Here is a 22,014-nt window from a genome sequence, read left to right on the forward strand (position 1 = left end):
CCAAGTTTGGGCACTTGGCCAAGTGATGCCATTTTGGGCCTTTGGTTTTCTTTTTAACAGCTCCTTTCTTTTGATTAGACTCAGCTTAACTGAGATGTGATCAAATTTTAAGGCATTAGTTCTGCTCTCAGCACTGGAACGTTCTTGTAGTTTTTGTTTTTGTTTTCCCTTTGTGTGATATCCAGACTTCTTTTTTTCTTCTTCTTAATCTTTGTGATATTCACAGATCACAGCTTCAGATTCACATTGCTTTGTGTTTCAGTCTTTTTTTAAAAATGTATTTATTTGGGAGGAGCAGGAGAAATAAGGTCCCCACTGAGCAGGGAGCCTCAGAGTCCTGAGATCAAAACCTGAGCCAAAGGCAAACAGTTGGGCACCTGGGTGGCTCAGTTGGTTAAGCGACTGCCTTTGGCTCAGGTCATGATCCCAGAGACCCGTGATCGAGTCCTGCATTGGGCTCCCAGCTCCGTGGGGAGTCTTCTTCTCCCTCTGACCTTCTCCCCTCTCATGCTGTCTCTCACTCTCTCTCTCAAATAAATAAATAAAATCTTAAAAAAAAAATAAAAGGCAAACAGTTAACTGAACCTGAACCCAGGTGCCCATTACATTTCAGTCTTTTTTTTTTTTTTTAAAGATTTTATTTATTTGTCAGAGAGAGAGAGGGAGAGAGAGCGAGCACAGGCAGACAGAATGGCAGGCAGAGGCAGAGGGAGGAGCAGGCTCCCTGCCAAGCAAGGAGCCCGATGTGGGACTCGATCCCAGGACGCTGGGATCATGACCTGAGCGGAAGGCAGCTGCTTAACCAACTGAGCCACCCAGGCGTCCCTACATTTCAGTCTTAAGTGAGAGCATTTGTTTGGTGGTTAGCAGCTATGAACATCCCTTCAGAGCTTTTGAAAGGGCACCTTGGGTGGCTCAGTCGTTAGGCATCTGCCTTCGGCTCAGGTCATGATCCAGGGGTCCTGGGATCGAGCTCTGCATCAGGCTCCCTGACCCAGGAAGCCTGCTTCTCCCTGTCTCACTGTCCCTGTCAAATAAATAAATAAATAAATAGCTTTTGAGAGAATACAGTGCACACAGTAGATTGTTGTGATTACTCTAAGTAGAATAATTGTCAGTATTTGAAGTGCATCTTAGAGCTATGGTCCCCATAGACCTAAACCAATCAAAAATAAGTCAAAGAAAGAACCTTATGGAAGGAGTCACCTTTTAAGGCAAATGTCTTGTTCTGTGATGTTTTGTAATTGACTTTCAGCTTCTTCAAAAGTGTTAATCCAGGCCCAGCAGCAGGTGGTACTGGCTACAGCATAGACAACACCTTGCTCAGCTAAAAGATGTATCAAGAGCTATTCTGTTATCGAGGATAACTTGGGCTAGAGGGTTTGCTATTGCTTTAGCAACAGATAATGCAATTAAAGCATGAAGGGTGTTTTTTTAAAGATTTTATTTATTTATTAGAGAGTGTGAGCACGAGCAAGGGTGAGGAGGTAGAGGAAGAAGCAGACTCCCCGTTGAGCCAGGAGCCAGATGTCGGACTCAATCCCAGAACCCTGAGATCATGACCTGAGCCAAAGGCAGAGGCTTACCCAGCTGAGCCACCCAGGCACCCCCTGGGTGTTGTGTCCCCACAGCTGCTTTCTGGTTTTGCAGCAGTGTCAGTAGTCAGGAGCACTTGGTAAGGTACTTTCCAGCAGGGCTTTACAGCTGCGTGTTTCTGTTTTGTTTTGATTATTTATTTTATAATCTTTCCAAAATACTGGTCACCAAGCTCCAGACTGTGACCAACAGGATCCTTCAATAAGGTGAGGGAAAGTTCCTTTAATCTGATGATGATTGGCTTTAGTATAAGACATTGAAGACTTCACAGTAACTGGTCATACTAGCACGGGACAACCAGGAATCAGCAGCAAGTCGTACGCCGATAACCCCAGTGTCCCAGCGACTGTCTCCTCTGGAGGGAGTTTGAGCAGAGTCCGTGGCAGCACCTTAGGCCAAGGGAGTCCAGCAGTTTTCTCGAGCTTAGAGCCTTTGAGAATTTCATTAGTTCTTTCAACCTTGCCTGATGATTGAGGGTGACAGGGCCTGTGAAAAATTCCAGATGCTCGTAAGGCCTTTATCAAGGCTTGAGTGATTTGCCTGGTGAAGTAGGTGCCTCAAAGGAACGTATAGCCTAAGCGGGAAACATGTTTTCTAAAGGTTTTGTTCGTTTTCCCCTGCTGCAAAACTAATGCCCTCACACTGGCAAACTTCAGTCTGTCTCCAGAAAACACACACACAATAATAAGAGTATATTGATGACCCGTAGTAGGTGGCAATGAAGTCCAGCGGCAGGTGTTCAGAGTCGTTGGAAGGAGGAGGCTTGAAGCCTCTGGAAACAAAGTTTTTCTAGGATTATGGAAAATTTCCAGGTTAGACATTGATGGTAAACTGTTTCTGCAGTCTTAGAGAAGTCTCCACACCATAATGTCTATTTATAATTTGAGTCTTAAAGATACCATGGTGGTTGAAGAAATGTAAAAACGAAAGAATAGATTTGCCAGAAAGTGGGAAAGAACCCAGTGGCCCATCTTGGGTTTCTCATAGCCTTAATTACTCCATCTTAATTTCTCTGATGTAGGAGCAGGCTGTGGGCCATGTTTAAGGACATCATGACAGCAGAAGTCTGGCATTGAAGGGCCGTTTTTGCAGAAGCAAAATAAACTTTATCCACATGTGCCACAGTCTTACAGTAGAAAGGCGGCTTAAAATTACTTAATTTAACAGTGCTTACCATGTACTTGACATATCAAATAAACCTAATTAGTTTAACAAATTCTTCTTTGATATTCCAGGTCAAAAAGACTTTTTTTCAAACTTAATTTGGGGGATTCCTGGCTGGCTCAGTCAGTAGAGCTTGTGATTCTTGATCTCCGGATCATAAATTCAAGTCCTATGTTGGATGTAGAGATTCTTAGAAATAAAATCTTTTTTTAAAACTTTAATTTTGGGAAGTTTGTCAAAAATATGAAAACTTTTGGGGCGCCTGGGTGGCTCAGTGGGTTAAGCCGCTGCCTTCGGCTCAGGTCATGATCTCAGGGTCCTGGGATCGAGTCCCGCGTCGGGCTCTCTGCTCAGCGGGGAGCCTGCTTCCTCCTCTCTCTCTCTGCCTGCCTCTCTGCCTACTTGTGATCTCTGTCAAATAAATAAATAAAATATTAAAAAAAAAATATGAAAACTTTTGGGGCACCTGGGTGGCTCAGTCAGTTAAGCGTCTGCCTTGGGCTCAGGTCATGATCCTGGAGTCCCAGGACTGAGTCCCACATAGGGCTCTCTGGAAGCCTGTTTCTCCCTTTATCTCTGCTCCTCCTGCTTACCCCACTGCCATGCACAAACAGTCTCAGCTCACTCTCTCAAATAAACAAAATCTTAAGTATATATATATATAGAAACATTCGAAAAGGAAAAGAAAACCCTATTTCTTTAAAAGATTTTTTATTTGAGAGAGAAGGAAAACCCTATTTTTGAAAGGTTTTTTATTTTTTATTTTTTTTAGTTAGAGCAAACACGTAGGGGGAGGAGCAGAGGGAGAGAGAATCTCTAGCAGGTTCCCGCTGAGCAGAGCCCAAGAGCTCCATCCCACCAACCCAAGACTGTGACCTGAGCCAAAAGCAAGAGTTGGATGTTCAACAGACTGAGTCCCCCAGGTGCCCCTCAGAAATAGGTTTTAGGGGCACCTGGGTGGCTCAGTGGGTTGAGCCGCTGCCTTCGGCTCAGGTCATGATCTCAGGGTCCTGGGATCGAGTCCAGCATCAGGCTCTCTGCTCAGCAGGGAGCCTGCTTCCTCCTCTCTCTCTGCCTGCCTCTCTTCCTACTTGTGATCTCTCTCTGTCAAATAAATAAATAAAATCTTAAAAAAAAAAAATAGTCTTTAAAGCACTTGCCTAAACAGAAACATAGATCATTATGAAACTTTAAAAGGTAAAGAAATTTTCACAATTTTACCAATATCAGACCAGAGAGAAAACCAAATTCTAATTTCGCACTGTTACTTTTGATATTAAAACTCATTTTTTAAAAATAAATGTATTTTAATCTTAACGAGTTGGACCACACATTCCTTTTCAAAGATTCCTCTGCCACAAAACTTCTAGAACTTTTTTTTCTTCATTATGATTTTGTCCTGTGTTTTTTTTCTTTAGACAACCAGCTTCATTTTAGGACCAAAAAAAAAAGTGTATTTCTCCTTCACTGAAAGCATATCCTACTTCCTGGTATATGGAAATGTTTTCCTTATTATTAGTTTTAGTTACACATATTAATTAGAATTCTTAACCTTTAGAAGCCTTAATTCCTAGTGAAAACTAAGAAGTAAGTAACTGTGAACTATTTACAAGCATTGTTTATAAGCATTCTTTAAATTTATAAATTAATACAGTTCAAAATTTTCAAAAGCATATCTTTAAAATCTTTCCAGTGTAGCATTAACATATCTAAGTATCTTTTAGTCTCTCTGTAATAAGCCAGAAGTAGATAAACCTTTATTTATTTATTTATTTATTTTTTTAAGATTTTTTTTTTTTAATTTTATTTATTTATTTGAGAGAGAGAGAGACAGTGAGAGAGAGCATGAGCGAGGAGAAGGTCAGAGAGCGAAGCAGACTCCCCATGGAGCTGGGAGCCCGATGTGGGACTCGATCCCGGGACTCCAGGATCACGCCCTGAGCCGAAGGCAGTCGTCCAACCAACTGAGCCACCCAGGCATCCCTAGATAAACCTTTATTAATGTTGCTGTATTTTGTCTTACTTGGAATGATTCAGATATTTACTGAGTTTAGGTTTTAATTCATTTAATCTAATTCAGTAAAACTTTGAAAGTTTAAGATTAACTCCCCCCCAATAAATGGGGAAAACTATTTAAATTGACCTAATATTACTGAAAAGTTCAATTATAAATTTTTATCTTGCATACATCTATTTAATTTGTCTTTAATAATTATGTATAGATTATCTACAAAAATTTGATTAAACATTAGACAAAGCCAGCCATTATTCTAAGCTATTATTTTTTTCTTGACACAATAAGAGATATCAGGGACCTACACAGAGTAAGTTTCCTATTTAATGTGGATGATTCTAAAGACCTATCTGTCCACACAGCCTTTCCCCTTTTGTTTTTTTTTCTTGATAAGAATTACCTCCATTAAGGGGAGCCTGGGTGGCTCAGTCCATTAAGCATCTGCCTTTGGTTCAGGTCATGATCCCGAGGTCCTGGAATCAAGCCCCGCATTGGGTTCCCTGTTCAGCAGGGAGCCTGCTTCTCCCCCACACCCACCCGATGCCCCATGTTCTCTCGTCTTGCTCATGCTTCCTGTCGGTATCTTTGTCTCACTTTCTCTCTCAAATAAGAATTACCTCCATTAAATTTGTATTTTATTTTATTTTTAAAGATTTTATTTATTTGACAGAGAAAGACACAGTGAGAGAGGGAACACAAGCAGGGGGAATGGGAGAGGGAGAAGCAGGCTTCCCGTGGAGCAGGAGCCTGATGTGGGACTCGATCCCAGAACCCTGGGATCAAGACAGTTGAGCCACCCAGGCGCCCCTAAATTTGTATTTTAAAGAGTGGACTAGATATGAGTTTCTAGAGAATACCAGATTTAACACTGAACATTTATGTTTTTATTTTGTTTTGTTTTTAAGTAATCTCTATACCCAGTGTGGGGCTTGAATTCATAACCCCAGCATCAAGAATTGCTTTACCAAAGGAGCCAACCAAGTGCAGATATTTACATTTTAAAGATTTTATTTATTTGACAGACTGAAATCACAAGCTGGCAGAGAGGTAGGCAGAGAGAGGGGAGGGGAGAAGCAGGCTCCCCGCTGAGCAGAGAGCCCCATTCGGGGCTCGATCCCAAGACCCTGGGATCATGACCTGAGCCAAAAGCAGAGGCTTTAACCCACTGAGCCACCCAGGTGCCCCAGATACTTACATTTTAAAGACACAGGAGAAAAATACAAGAACTTCTGTTTCCCCACACCAGAATTTTTAGTTTGTAAGTCTTTTGAGATAAATAGGGGAGGTTTGGGACTTTGGTCTTTGAATTGTTCTTGGAATGACATCTCTGATCCTGTAAAGACTACATTCTTAGAATAAGGACAGCTCTTTCTAATTCCTCAAAAGAATTGGGTTGGCGATTGAAGGACACCAAAGGACTGACATCCCCATCCCATTTAGGGAAATGTCTTCTTTCCCTCTGGGTAAGCTTAGGGGATAAGGCCTTTAAAAAAAAAAAAAAAAAATTCCACTCAGGGATGCCTGGGTGGCTCAGTAGGTTAAGCATCTGCCTTGGACTCAGGTCATGATGATGATCCCAGGGTCCTGGGATTGAGTTCTATATCAGGTCCTTACTTACCAGGGAGCCTGCTTTCTCCCTCTGCCTGCCACTCCCCAGCTTGTGCTCACTCACCCGTGCTTTCTCTCTCTCTCTGACAAATAAATAAAATTTAAAGGGAAAAAAAAAGCTTTTCCGTATCAGCTTCCAATTTGGCCACATTTCTGATTATAGAGTTACTAAATCCTTTCAAATATCTCATCAGGTGTCAGCTTGGAAAAGAGTAAATATTTCTGGTAACCTTATGGACCCAAATGCCTCTATGGGAGAGTAAAAGACATTATCTTAGGAAGATCTAGAGTCACTCCCAAAGATAGCCAAAGAAAGAACACTCAGTCTCATGTCCCAGACAGGCAGAAAGCTAAGCCATGTTCTTAGGAGGTAACAAGAAAGACAAAGGATCATTATCCACTGGGTCTGGATTTGGAAACAGGACAAGATTGTTTTATTTCCCTCTTTCAGTTGGTCTCAGGAGATAATCTCGTTATTAAAAAAAAACTCTTGAGGGTCCTCCTGAGTTTTAAGAAAATCTTCACCTATGGCTTTCAGTTCAGCCTTAGCGCAAGGACTAAGAGACTCACCAGTAGCCCCAAGTGGTCTTATTTCCAAAAGTCTCAATCTCTTCAGGAGAATGGAAAGGCAGTTTAAACAGAAGCTCACTAAAAAGGAGTAATCAAAGGACAGACGGGAACAGTAGGTTTACATCAGTCTTACAGTCTTGGTTTAGATACCTTTTTGCCATGAATCTTATTAAATGAGACTATTTTGGAATTTTGAAATCTTTCGGAGGTGGCTTCTTACCAATTAAACTTTCAAGTGCAAAGGTTCTTAAATGGATGGATGATCTTGTCTAATTCAACCTTCCTCATAACAGTCATAGTAATTCCATGTTGTTTTAGTGGGAAAAAAAAAAATTTAAGCCTCCTAGGTAGCAGCTGTAACTTTGGGACTATAGTGCTTAGACGTAAAATAAGCAGGTGTGCTATAAGGCAGCACATTCAGCTCTGTATAGAGAAAGGACCCCATCTTTTTTAACTAGACCTTTCTCCCATACCCAAACTGATACCTAAGAGGGACTTGCCTTGGGGTTGAGATTCACAGGTTGCTTTACAGTGTACCACATTGCGTGCAAGTTTTTGTGAGGTCGGTGGGTGAACTACCATCAGTCTAACCTATTCTTTGACCAGCTTATATGAACACTGGGAGTCTTTGAGTTAGATGGCAAGTGCTCTAACAGCTCTTGAATGCTTTGACCTGTGCCCACCAATTCTTGTGGCTTTCCATTTTCTGAAATCCCCACTAGCTAACCTTTATTTACATAAAACAAGTCACTGTGGAATGGCCACAGCCAAGAGAATTCTTTGTGTACTAACAGCAATTCCCAGTGTGAACTAAGCCAGCCTATGGACTGGAACTAGGGAAGGATTCCAGGGTGGAAGTGTGGGCTGAATCAGGGGTTAAGGACTGGTACTCCCTTAGAACCTCATTGGTCCAGCCTGACCCGCTAACACTTTACTAGAAATTCAGATTGGCAGCTGGATACAAAAAGAACAGAGCTAAAACCGAAAGGGACTTACCAAGGGTCCTCAGATACGGTGAGAAAGACCATGAACTCTGAAGGGTTTATGGGGCTCCACACCTGTTTTTTTTGTTGTCCCCAGATGCTGCCAGAAGTTCGCTTTTGATCCTGACACCACCAAATCTGTTAAACAGAATTCAGCCGCGTAAATTTGAAGGTCTGATGGACTTAAATAAATAATTCATGAATAATTCATTGCAAGTAGAGGGGAGCTTTGAGGAGCTTTACAAAATGGAAGGCTTTTATGGGAAAAAGAGTGGGGCAGGAAAGTTTTAGCAAATGAAATGGACTGTCCCAGGCAAGGTCTCTTTCTCTTTGTGGGAAGAACCTGGGTTTTTGTTTGTTTTTCCCTGAAGATTTTATTTGTTTGATAGAGAGCACAGTAGAGGAAAAGGGAGAAGCACGCTCCCCAGTGCTCACTGGAACTCCCCAGTGAGCAGAGTCCCATTTCAGGGTCTGATCCCAGGACCTTGGATCATGACTTAAACCAAAGGCAGAGGCCTAATGGACTGAGCCACCCAGGTGGCCTGGAGCACGGGTTCTTATGATGCAGACTACCCTTCCTTCCTTTGGCGTATGGAAAGGGCCCATGTAGTACTCACTGGCACTGATTTGAAAACTTCTGGCTAACTAGTTAACACCATATTTCTGGGGGAAGTTGAAACTGCAGTTAGATTAGGTATTAAGTCCTGGGTTGGGGACTTGGCCTAAGTGATGCCATTTTGGGCCCCTGGTTTTCTTTTTAACAATACAGGTACATGAGCCAAAACCAGAGTGGGAAGCAGAAGCAAGCATGAAAACCAAGGTACACCCATTACTTTGGGTCTCCTGCAGGAAGGAACCCTGAACCTGAGATTTCTGTTTTTTTTTTTTTTTAAGATTTTATTTTTATTTATTTATTTGACAGAGATTACAAGTAGGCAGAGAGAGAGGAGGAAGCAGGCTCTCCACTGAGCAGAGAGCCTGATTCAGGACTCGCTTCCAGGACCCTGAGTTCATGACCCAAGCCGAAAGCAGAGGGCCCAACCCACTGAGCCACCCAGGCGCCCCTGAGATTTCTGTTTTATGCTGGGATCCCTGCAGTAGGCCTCTGAAAGGAAGCTTCCCCAAGTTAAGTTTTCTGGATTACTCTAGATTAGGATCAACCGGATACGAATTCACAGTGAAAAATCATCAAACATACAAGGAAATAAACTATCATTGGTGAGAGTCAACTCAGTAAATGCAGGGAAAGTGATAAAATTCAGCACCCATTTATAAATGTTCAGCAGATAAGTAAAATGGGCTTCCCTAGCATTTGGGCAACTGAACTACACATAGGACAGATAATGGCTCACGTCCCAGACTGACCAGTAATTCATGGTGCACATAGGGACCAGATATGAATAACACTGCAAAAAAAGGCTTAGAAAACTGAACTAATGTTGGAACCATAGTCCACTGAATGCTTGTCGGAATTTGTGACCTGGACACAACTAGTTTGATCCAACTAGGTTGAGCCTGCTGAAACAAGAATATCAGATATTCTCCAGAGAGTTTAAACAGGACCCATATCATATAATATTGAAAATGTCCCCAATAACTTGGCATACAAGAGAACGTGGAAAAATCCCAACTGCTTATGAAGACTGTCAGCAGATGCTATAGATGTTGGAATTATGTGACAAGAACTTCAAAGGAGCTGTTATTAAAACGTTCTAAGAAGCGTGAATTCTCCTGAAATGAATGGAAAGATAGGAACTCCTAACAAAAAAGTACAAGATATAAAGAGAACCAGATAGAAATTTTAGAGCTGAGAAATGTAGTAACAAATAAAACTTCACTGGATGAATTCTGTAGGAGATTAAGGATAAGGAGGTAGCCAGTTTCAAAGATAGTTCTTTGGAGACAATCCAGTCTAAACAAAAGAGATTAGACAAGCTCACTAATTTCAATAAAGATTATAGAAATTCACTAAGTCCCAGGAATTTGTGAGGCAGTACCAAAAGTTCTAACATTTGTGGGTCATAGGAGAAGGAAAAGTGTGTTGCAGAAAAAAATCTTTAAAGAAAACAATAGCCGGAACGTTCCCATATTTGATGAAACCCACAGATTGAAAAAGCTCAGCAGGGATACCTGGGTGGACAGTCGGTTAAGTGTCAAGACTCTCAGTTTCGGTTCATGATCTCTGGGTCATGGGATTGAGCCCTGTGTTAGGCCTAGCATGAAGTCTACTTGAGACTCCCTCTCCCTCACTTCCCTGGTGCTCATTCATTCTCTCTCTCAAATAAATCTTTTTTAAAAAAGGCTCCACAAATGCTAAGCCATAGATAAACACAAAGAAACCCCTACCCAGACAGGTCATGATCAAACTGCTGAAAAGTAAAGATGAAGCACACTTTAGTGAGCAGCCAGAGAAAAATGTCACATTACTTAAAAGGGAACATTGTGATTCATTAGAGATTTCTCATCAAAACCAAGGAGGCTAGAAGAAAGTGAAACACATTTCTAAAGTGTTGAAAGAAAAAAAATGGATCCAGAATTCTGTATCTAGTGAAAATATCTGTCAGAAATGGTAGGTGAGGTCATTATTCTTGGGTGAAAGAAAACCTAGAGCAATCATTGACAGCCGACCTGCTCTAACTGCTAAGAAAGCTCTGAAGACAGAAATCTGGAAGGTTAGGAATGAAGAAACAGCAACAGCACGACCTGGGCAAGTATAATGAACTGTTCTCCTATTGAATTCTTTAAACTGTGTTTGGTTGACAAGAAAAGATGGCATTGTCTTGTGGCTTTCAGTGTATGCAGATGTAACATACAAGACAACTACAGGGGCGCCTGGGTGGCTCAGGTGGGTAAGCATCTGCCTTCAGCTCAGGTCATGATCCCAGGGTCCTGGGATGAACCCCTCCCTCACTGGGCTCCCTGCTCCGAGGGGAGCATTCTTCTCACTCTGCCTGCCACCCCTCCCCTGGCTTGTGCTCGTACCCTCTGGCGAATAAATAAAAAATCTTGACAAGATTTTTCTAAGTAGACAAGGTATCTATTTTATAACTGCTTAGAGCAATTACTAAATATTAGGAGATTTAGTCAAATATGATTAATTAAAATGGAGTTCTGAAAAATCTTCAGATAACCCAGAAGAAGACTTTTTATTTTTAAGTAAGCTCTGTGCCCAACGTGGGGCTTGAACTCACGACCCTGAAAGTCGAGAGTGCTAGGCACCCCCAGAAGACTTTTTAAAAAACAGAAAGCAAATAATAGGTATATCAGGTGATACCAATATTTATATTAAGACACGAATTTAACTAATTCAAAGATTTTATAAAATTATAGACCCATATTCCTCATGAATATAAACACAGAGTTCCCTAGCAAAATACGAGCTAAGCAGACCAAATCCAACAATATATAAAAGGCATTATACATGATTATCAAGTAGGATTTTATGCCAGGGAATGCAAGATTGGCTCAATACCTGAAACTCAATTAGTGTTATAGATATTTATAGAATAAGAATGAAGAATATATGGTCATCTCAATAGACACCAAAAAAAATTTGACAAATTGACTACCCTTTAATGATAAAAATGCTCATTAAACAAATAGAAGGGAGCGCTTCAGCCTAATAAAGCCCCTCTGCAAAAGCCTGTAACCAATGGCATATGTTATCGTGGAAGACTGAAAGTTTTCTTCCTAGAGTCATAAACCCAACAATGCTGTGGACATCTGCTCTCGTGACTTCTGTTTAACATTGTATTCAGGCAGTTAGGCAAGAGAATGAAATAAAAGGCATCCAGATTGGAAAGGATGAGATGACATGATTACATATATAGAAGAAAATGTTAAAGAATCCACTGTAGTAGAGGTAGTTAACGAGTTCATCAAGGTGGCAGGATATATTACCATCTGTCGATTCTTGGTATATGGTACATAGGTGTTTTAATTTCTGTATTTTTCTTTGTGCTCAAAATGTTTCATAACTTAAAAGTGAAAAGAAACTGGCACAGTATTCCACAGTCTCTGGTAAGGCTGGCTACAGAATGCCATGTGGGCATCTGTGAAAGGGATTCTGGAGCTCTGTCCTGACCTACCCCCTCAGCCCTTAGGGACACCAGATGGGAATGTGGATTCAGTAAACCTCTCCAGAGGATTCTGATACGTAAGCAGGTTTAGGAGCCAGCATGCTCATTTTACAGATGCCTAACATGGAGTCCTGTAGGACTGCCACTTCTTATTCTCCGTGTGGGACATCTGTTGATACACTCTACGGTTGTATTAGCTCTTATTGGGAAGATTGGTAAGGAGACCACATTGGAGAACCAGTTTTCAGCATGTTATAGAAGAGCTGAAGGAACTAAAATTATTTGGCCTCAAATAAAGAACTGTAGCAATTGTCAAATACTGCAGAGTTAGGGCATGGATATATAGTTAGGGTTAAGTTTAGTTTCTTAGCTTCATTCACTGGGTGGAATCAGCTTTGGATCTAAGTAAGAAAGGGCTTAGTAATTGAATGGTTTGCTGTTTGGAAGTTGTGGGTGCCTTATTCCTGGAAATAGAGACTGTTAGGAATGTTAGGGAATTCCTGCATAGGCTGGAAAGTTGGCATACATAAATGAAAGATCCTTTTTAGTGCTAAGGGCTTTTTTTCCCCTTTGTGACTATTTTTTGTTGCTTCCATACAATTATTTCAGTTTTCTGATTTTTCTACAATGAACATAGAATTCTTAAGATTTTTTTCTTTCTCTTCTCTTTTTTCTTTTTTCCCTTAGAAACAAGTAATTCTTATTTGTCCCTGCACTCCCAGTTGTGTTTTGAAGATCTTTCCTTTCAGATTTGGAAAGGAATCCTTCTCCATCCTCGTATTCCTGCTTAAGTCTCATTTTACCAAGTCTGAGGATATCGGTAGAATTATATTTACTTCTTGTTGATATGAACAATTTTATTGGGGCATGTTGTCGGCTCAGTCAGTGGAGCACGCAACTCTTGATCTCGGGGTTGTGAATTCGAGCCCCACATTGGATATAGAGATTACTTTAAAAAAAATCATTCATGGGGCACCTGGGTGGCTCAGTGGGTTAAGCCGCTGCCTTCGGCTCAGGTCATGATCTCAGGGTCCTGGGATCGAGTCCCGCATCGGGCTCTCTGCTCAGCAGGGAGCCTGCTTCCCTCTCTCTCTCTCTCTCTCTCTCTCTCTGCCAGCCTCTCTACCTACCTGTGATCTCTCTCTGTCAAATAAATAAATAAAATCTTTTTTTAAAAAAAATAAAAAATAAAAAAATCATTCATAAATAATTTCACTTATCACTAATACTGTGTGCTTTTTTATAGTAGCATTTTAAATTTTCTTGTTTCTTAGAACTGTGGGCTTCTCACTATAGAGTTGAAGGTTGAAAATTTTTTTTTTTAATTTGGTCTTTTTAAATGAAGGTCACTATTTAGAAAATGAATACTATTCTTGTTAGTTAATGAAATACCTTACAATGGAGTCTTCTGTTTTGTAGGGGAAAGAGACCTTTCCTACCTCTCTAAGGGGTATTTATTCAGTGTCTCTTTTCAGGTAGCCAATAGATAAGGCGTAAGGAGCCTGCAGGACACATCATACAGTAGTCTGTGCTAAACTAAAATGGTTCCTTGACACAACAGTTTAGATGTCTAGTAGATGAGTAAACTTCTAACCTGAGACTGAAAAGGTATAGCAATTTGTTTTTGTAAAGCTGTCCTCATTACCAATTAATAGAGTTTTATTTTTCACAGAAAAATTTTGAAAGATCTATCTTCTGAAGATACACGGGGCAGAAAAGGAGACGGAGAAAACCCTGGAGTTTCTGCTGTCACTTCTATGTCTGTTCCAACTCCCATCTATCAAACTAGCAGTGGACAGTACAGTACGTATAGGAATGAATTTTTACATGATGGACACACAAAAACTAACTTCCATAAAGAAGTGGTATATAGAAAGACAGTCATGCTTTAATAGTGAGGATAACTTAAGAATAGCATTTTGAGCCAAAAATAATGGGAAGTACTTTCTCTGCATGATCACGTTTGCTTCTTACAACAATTCGTGAGATAGGCAGTTACTCAATTATGAGGAAACTGATAGAGCCTTAGAGAGGTTAGATAATGTCCCTACAGTCACATAGCTTATAAGTGATACGCTTACTTTGGATTTTTGACAAATTCATGGAGTTGTCTAACCACTACCACAGTCAAGATATAATTTTATCACGCCCACCGAATTCTTTGTTCTATCCATTTGTAGATGATTTCTCCTTCCATTCCTAACTCCTGTTCTTCAAGTCTAGTTGACTCTTGCCTCAAAATCTGTGTCGCATCTGACCCCCTCTCACCATCTCCAGTCACTGCCACCCCCTTGCTTTATACCCGGGTCTCAGTACTGTGGTGGTCATTTGCTTCCATTCTTGCTCTCACTGTTTCCCATACTGCAGCCAAAGCCATTTATTTAAAATGTCAGTTAGATCACACCACTTTTGCTCCAGATCCTCCAGTGGCGCTCCATCACACCTCGGATAAGTTCTGTAGGGGGAGGTTATATCCAGGACCTGGCCTTCCTTACCCAGCTCCGCTCTCATCTGCCACTGGATGGCATCTGGCGCCACAGACTTTCTTGCTGTTTTTCCAGCACATGCAGCTTGTTTCTGCCTCAGGCTGTTCAGGCTCGTCCTCCCCGCTGCCTGGCACATTCTTCTCCCAGAGCCTCACAGGACTTGCATCCTCACCCCTGCTCCACTTAAGTGTCACTTCCTCAGAGACCACTCTTTAACACACACTCTTGGTTAGCTTTCTTAGCATTTTTATAGCATTTTTAAAATAATCATAAAAAAGTATATATTAGTTTTTTAATCCTAGGTTGTATAGAATTATTAGCTCATTTATGATCTGTTCTCAAGGATAAATTCTTGAGGGATAAGAATTTTGTCTTGTTCACAACTGTGAACACCAGGCATAGAAAGCCTGGTGCACAGTAGGCTTTCAGTGATGTTGGTTATGAATAAATACTTAAAGAATATATTAAAAGAAGACCGCAGTGAGGACACATAAGAAACTGAGAACAGTGGTTGCAAGGAAGGATACCTGGGAGCAAGATCAGAGGCGGTTGAGAAGTTCACTTTCAAACAGAAGTTCACTTTTAAATAAAAAAAATTTTTTTTTAACTGTATACATGCATTATGGTTTTCAAAAAAATTTTTCTTAAAGCAGCATATTAGCAAAATTATATGTTAATATGACTTATTCTAAAACAATTAAAATTAGAAATTATGAAAACTATATAGAAACTTAGGCTAATATTGTATATATGATTGAAATAAGTACAATACCAACTAGTATTTAAGACAGCATGATCCAGTAGAACTTCCTTGATGATGAACGTGTTCTGTATCTGCATTGGCCAGTACAGTAGCCGCTAAGCCAGTGTAACTACTGAACACTTGAAATGTGGCTGGTGAGACTGAGGAACTGAATTTTTTTATCTTATTTTTTAAGTTAATTTAAGTCACCACTGTGGCTGATGGCTACTGTATCAGTGCAGATTTAGAATAAACTCAACCAGGTAAATACATAGGTTAAACAAAAACAGGAAGGGGACGCCTTGGGGGGCTCAGTCAGTTAAGCATCTGCCTTCCACTCAGGTCATGGTCTTGGGGTCCTGGGATCAGGCCACATTGCGCTTTGTGCTTGTGGGGAGTCTGCTTCTCGCTGTCCCTTTGCCCCTCCCCCCCCATGCGTGCTGTCTCTGAAATAAATCTTTTTAAAAAATAGGAAGATATGTTACAAAAAATGTTACAGATCTGTATCATCGCATATACCGTATATGTGTATGGATACACATATTTTGGTATGTATTAATATATCAGTCTATGTGAACCTAGGAAAAGATTAGGAAGATTAGGAAGGATGTATACCAAAATAATGGTTACCTCTGGAAGAGGGTATGGGGTGGCCAGTGGAATAAATAGAGAATGGGGGTTTTACTTTTTATTTATAATGTGTGTTACAGAAGTGGAGATTGCAAATAATTGCTAATATAAATTTAAACCTCTGTATCTCAACACTGCCATTACTTCTAGTCATATAAATTAAAGTATATGGGAGTATTGGTTGTGTGCCTGTGGGTGAGGGATACTTAAAAACTCCTGAAAGAAATTAGTTTCACTTAAAACGCACAAATCCAGGGGCGCCTGGGTGGCTCAGTGGGTTAAGCCGCTGCCTTCGGCTCAGGTCATGATCTCAGGGTCCCGAGATCGAGTCCCGCATCGGGCTCTCTGCTCAGCAGGGAGCCTGCTTCCTCCTCTCTCTCTCTCTGCCTATTTGTGATCTCTCTCTGTCAAATAAATAATAAAATCTTTAAAAAAAAACAAAAAACGCACAAATCCGGACAAGTGTGCTTTGGCTTTCTGATAGCCAAAGTGTAAAAGAAAAAATCCAATAATAGTCTGATAAGGGGGTACAGAGATGAGGCATTAAATTCTAAGAGGGATTTTTTTTTTTTTTAAGATTTTATTTATTTGTTTGTCAGAAAGCGAGCAAAGCAGGGGAGCAGCAGGCGGGGGAGAAGCAAGCTCCCCGCTGAGCAGAGAGCCCTATGCAGGACTCTGTCCCAAGACCCTGGGATCATGACCTGAGCTAAAAGCAGACACTTAACCAACTGAGCCACCCAGGCGCCCTCTAAAGGGGATTTATTGTGTGGAATTGTATAATGATATGTTTTCTATTCGGTTAAACCTTTTGGTATTTCATTTAAGGTTTGAGAGGAAAGCATTAACATAAGTAAAATTTACTGAAAAATGCATGAGGGGCGCATAGAAATGTGGTCTGTATATGGGCTTTCTCATGACCACATTCCTGGTTCACTAGGAAGTGACTTGAATAGATTACATTTTTAAAATATCACTTATGTAAATAACAGTACTTTTTAAACAGTGGTTACACAGGACAGCAGAGCCCAGAAACAGTATGAAGATTTTTGTTTTCATTGTGTAACTTTAATGCTATTTAAAATTTTTCCATAGGCACAGTTTAATCTATTCAAAAATATTTTTGAGCTTATTTGAATAAAAATCACAAGCTATGTTAATGTTTCCTTCTACTTATTTTTCCTTTGAAAGTTAGCCATTGGTACCCTCTCCTAATGCGCCACAACTGCTGTGACCACAGTGGGAATTAGTGTGCAGTGCTTCATGGAGACCAAGATGTGTTTTGACTAATCAGTTATATTGTATAGTTTGAAACTAAATTTAAGATTAGTGCATCTGAACTATAACATTTTATGGAGAAATGCCATTTTATTTCCTTTACATATATTTCACTCAGAGTAGTTGGCAGGTAGCAAGTGGAACTGCATGCAAACCTGTTTTAATAAGTAGTGGTGTTTGGGTTTTTTTTCCCCAATCCTTTGCAATTAGTGTGTTGTCTAGCCTTACAATAGCTATGTTCTCTCTTTGGTTAAAGTTGCCATTGCCCCAAATGGAGCCTTACAGCTGGCCAGTCCAGGCACAGATGGAGTACAGGGACTTCAGACATTAACCATGACAAATTCAGGCAGTACTCAGCAAGGTACAACAATTCTCCAGTACGCACAGACCTCTGACGGACAGCAGATACTTGTGCCCAGCAACCAGGTAGTTGTACAAAGTAAGTATGCTTAAGTGTCTGTGGAGAACTTCCCGACATCTTTTCAGAGACACCTAGGCATTCATTCATTCTTCTGACCGCACAGCTGCGACGGGAGATATGCAGACGTACCAGATCCGAACCACGCCTTCAGCCACTTCGCTGCCGCAGACTGTGGTGATGACGTCTCCTGTGACTCTTACGTCTCAGACAACCAAGACGGATGACCCCCAGCTGAAAAGAGAAATCAGATTGATGAAAAACAGGTAGGTGGTAAAATTGTACTGCCAGAATGGGTAATGTTTTTGTAAATCTCAAAACATAACCATGGGTTAACTGCAAGTGTGTATTAAAAATGAGAGAGGTGTGGGGTACCTGGCTGGCTCAGTCGGTGGAGCACCTGACTCTCAATCTTGGGGTTGTGAGTTTGAGCCCCACGTTGGGCATAGAGCTTAACTTAAAAAAGAGAGAGAGGTTTGATTCAGCTTTTTTTTTTTTTTAACTGAGTTTTATGTCTAGTTTATTTCCAGTTTATTATGTCTAATTTATTTCCAGTGGATTGGTATGTCCCATTGCTCAGTCTCCTATTTTAATATATTGTTTTTTTAAATAGTACTGTTAAGCAAACTTTTCAAACAATAACTTTGTTCTTGTTGGGCTGACAGAACTTAAATGAAAGTAATAATTCACTGCTTGCCATTGACAGCAAGAAGAGGGAAGAATTCCTACAAAAACTGATGAACACAGAAATGCTCCTAAAAAATGAAATTCACCCATGAATATATAGAAGTGATTTAACCTCCAGAAATATTTACTTTCTTTTTAAACATATTTTATTTTTAAGGTTATTTATTTATTTATTTGAGAGAGAGAGAGCAAGAGAGCATGAGCAGGGAGGAGAGGGAGAAGCAGGCTCCCTGCTGAGCAGGGAGGTAGACATGGGGTGCATGCGGGATGCGGGGCTTGATCCCAGGATTCTGGGATTGTCACCTGAGCTGAAGGCAGATTCTTAATGACTGAGCCCTGCAGGCACCGCTCACTTTAAATGTATTTTAAACATAGCTTTATAAGCTATATGTATATCACCCGTGAAAAACCACCAGTTCTTTGAGAAAAGGGGATAATGGGTAGCCTTCTGCAGTGAGTACAAGGTGGTGGGGAGAAAAAGAATACCAGTAAACTATATTAGGAACCAAAAAGGGTAAATACCCAGGAATAAAACAATTTATTAAAAATTACAGTAAGGGGCCGCCTGGGTGGCTCAGTGGGTTAAAGCCTCTGCCTTCGGCTCAGTTCATGATCCCAGGGTCCTGGGATCGAGCCCCACTTCAGGCTCTCGGCTCAGCAGGGAGCCTGCTTCCCCCTCTCTCTCTGCCTGCCTCTCTGCCTACTTGTGATCTCTGTCAAATAAATAAATAAAATCTTAAAAAAATAATAAAAGAAAAATTACAGTAGGATTCTGTTTTCAGCTTCTCACCAGTTAGTTAAGACAGCTAGAATAAAAGGATGATTTTCTAAAGCAATAAAAATGATCATAAAGGGACTGGAGAGACACATTTAATTACTTCAGCATAAAAGTTTCTTTACGGGGCGCCTGGGTGGCTCAGTGGATTGAGCTGCTGCCTTCGGCTCAGGTCGTGATCTCGGGGTCCTGGGATCGAGTCCCGTATCGGGCTCTCTGCTCAGCAGGGAGCCTGCTTCCTCCTCTCTCTCTGCCTGCCTCTCTGCCTACTTGTGATCTCTCTCTAAAATAAATAAGTAAAATCTTTTTTTAAAAAAAAAGTTTCTTTACTAAAAACTAAGAGCAGGCATCATCATAAATGAACTTGTTGACATAGCAGGGACTGTCTGTTGTTTTTGGAGGTTCCAACAAATGCCCTAAGACAAGTAACTGAAGTAAGTTATATAAATATTAGAAGAAATTGTGGGGTTTTTTTGTTGATATGATTGTGTACCTAGGAAACCCAAAAGACTTTAAAAAAACTATTAGAATGAGAATTCTCTTTCTGACAATATGACCTAGGTTATGTAATATTTTTAAAAGCTTGGTGAAACATAAAAATCACCCTTTTAAATGATTGAATGAGCCTACAGGAAAATAAAATATCTGGTGAGGTTAGGAGTGAACCAGAAGCACAAGACCATGAGGTTAATAAGTACTGAAGCAGCCTCTGTAAATTCTGTGATAAATTCAAATCTTTTTGATTGCTACAGCTTTGGTACTCAGAGGGGACCAGGGATAAAGCCTGCGATCTGTGTAGGCTAGGACACTGGATCAGAGATTCTTCTTCATGAAGTCAGCACCCAAGAAGTGTTCTACCGAACACAGGGGTTCTAAAATTGACCCTTGAACAACATAGGGATTGGGACACTGACCCCTCACAGTTGAAAATTCATGTATAACTTTTGACTCCCCCAAAGCTTAGCCTCCTGTTGACCAGAATCCTTACTGAAATAGTCAACACGTATTTTATATGTTGTATGTATTATATGCTGTATTCTTACAATAAGCTGGAGAAAAAGTGTTATTAAGAAAACATAAGGAAGAGAAAATACATTTATGGTACTATATTTATTGAAAAAATTTGCATGTAAATAGCCTCACATAGTTGAAATCTGTGTTGTTCAAGAGTCAGCTGTCATTTAAAGATGGGTCCATAGTGCCCCCAACTTTTTGGAAAAAGGCATTCTCAACACAGGCTTTAACAAATTCCCGCACATTGAGTTCCAACAAATACAAGTTGAAAAACTACAGACTACCCAAGGAATTAGGCCTCCATCATTATATGTGCCAACACCTTTATGTAATTTTCACAGAAATCTTTGAGGTGTGTGTATTACTTCCAGTGTTTTTTGAGATGAGGAAGCGGAGGCTTAGGTTACTTTATTTGCCCAAGGTTAGACTACTTAATAAGTGGTAGAGGTAGGATTTCATGAACACATGGCTCCAAGTTTCAGAGTCCAAAGACTTAGATACCACACACTACCTACCTTCCAGGAGCTAGAGTCAGCAGAAAGAGCAGACAGAAGAATGAGTTATGTAAAGTATTCAGTTATCTATTATATTTGAAACGGAAAAAAGGCATGTCATTGAAAATCATCAAAAATTAAGAGGCTATAAAAATGATAAAAATTGGGAAAGATAAAACTTATTAGTAGCAAATATATATTCATCTGCTTAGAATATCGAGGACAGTCATCCACAAGAAGAAGAAGAAATGATTCTCTTCAGCATTGTCTTGGAAATCTTTGACAGTTTAGTAAAACCGTAAAAGGATTGGTAGGGGGAGCTACAAAGATTTAAATGAAAGAAATGAAACCTCTTTTTTATATAATTGCCTATTTCTTAAAATGGACTTACAAAAAAATTATTAGAAGTAATGAATTTGTAAGATTGCTAGATGTAAAGCCCATTTTCAAAAACCATATTTCTTTACATCAGCAATGGCTTGATAAATAATTATTAAAAAGATACCATTTATGTTATCCACAAATAAAATTCCCGAGAATAAATCTAACAGAAGATGTCCAGGATGTTTATGAAAAATACTGTATAGTGTTTCTGAAACACATTAAGGAAGATTTAAATAAATGTAGAAGTAAATACTGTGTCCATAGATGTGGAAACTCAGTATTATGAAGATGACTGTTTTTCCCCCAGTTGATCCATAGATGCAATGCAGTTGCACTCAAAACCCAGACAAGTTGTTTGAAGAACTTCACAAGAGATACTAAAATTTGTAGAAGAGTAAAGGGCCAAGAACAGCCAAAATATTTTCAGGCAAGAATAAGGTGAGGAGATACCAAGTTTTATTTAAAGCTGTTGTAATTGAAACAATGTGATACTGGCATTGAGAAAAACAAAATGACCAAAGAAATAGCTCAAAAATAGGTACATGGACACACGAAGCCCTGATATGATAGGACAGATTATTGGGGGAAGGAGGGACTCCTCAGTAAGTGGTACTAGGATAATTATTGATACATGAAAAAATACTGGATTTCTTTCTCACACCATACACAAAAATCACTGCAAATGGATTAACAATGCAAATATGAAAGGTGACATTTTGAAAAATTTCAGTGAGAATATATAATCTTAATGGTTTCAGGAATAGGGAAAGATGCCTAAAACACCTCACACCTCCTCCCATACCCAAACATCATTAACATAAAAGATTAGTGAATCTTCATTGATAATATCTGTTCATTAGAAGATGGGGTGAAAATATAAGCTTCAAACTTATAGAGGATATATGTAGCAGATCTAACCCCCAAAAAGATTTTCTTTGAAAAAATAAAAATATCTTCTAAATTAGTAAGTACAACCCAATAGAAGATGAATAGGCCTTTCTCAGAAAACACAAGTGGTTAATCATATGAAAGATTGCTTGCCCTTATCAGCAAAGAAGTGCAAATTAGTACTATGTACTTAAATATCATTTATCC

The 22,014-nt window shown here is 39.9% G+C and overlaps 1 protein-coding gene across 2 annotated transcripts in view; it reads left to right on the forward strand.

Annotated features, from left to right (window-relative positions):
* ATF1 (activating transcription factor 1) overlaps window positions 1–22,014 on the forward strand; it is an 89,760-nt gene that overhangs the window by 62,388 nt on the left and 5,358 nt on the right. The window contains exons 2-6 of one of the 2 annotated variants that reach the window (XM_044229080.1): window positions 8,033–8,107; window positions 8,705–8,755; window positions 13,687–13,817; window positions 17,404–17,586; window positions 17,672–17,831. In XM_044229080.1, the coding sequence (XP_044085015.1) occupies window positions 13,772–13,817; window positions 17,404–17,586; window positions 17,672–17,831 (389 nt within the window). In that variant the 5' untranslated portion in view covers window positions 8,033–8,107; window positions 8,705–8,755; window positions 13,687–13,771. The remainder of the gene's footprint in view (window positions 1–8,032; window positions 8,108–8,704; window positions 8,756–13,686; window positions 13,818–17,403; window positions 17,587–17,671; window positions 17,832–22,014) is intronic. The other variant, XM_044229078.1, reaches the window with a different exon arrangement.

This window comes from Neovison vison, chromosome 12, assembly GCF_020171115.1.
Source record: "Neovison vison isolate M4711 chromosome 12, ASM_NN_V1, whole genome shotgun sequence".
In the NCBI taxonomy this organism is placed as follows: Eukaryota; Metazoa; Chordata; class Mammalia; order Carnivora; family Mustelidae; genus Neogale; species Neogale vison.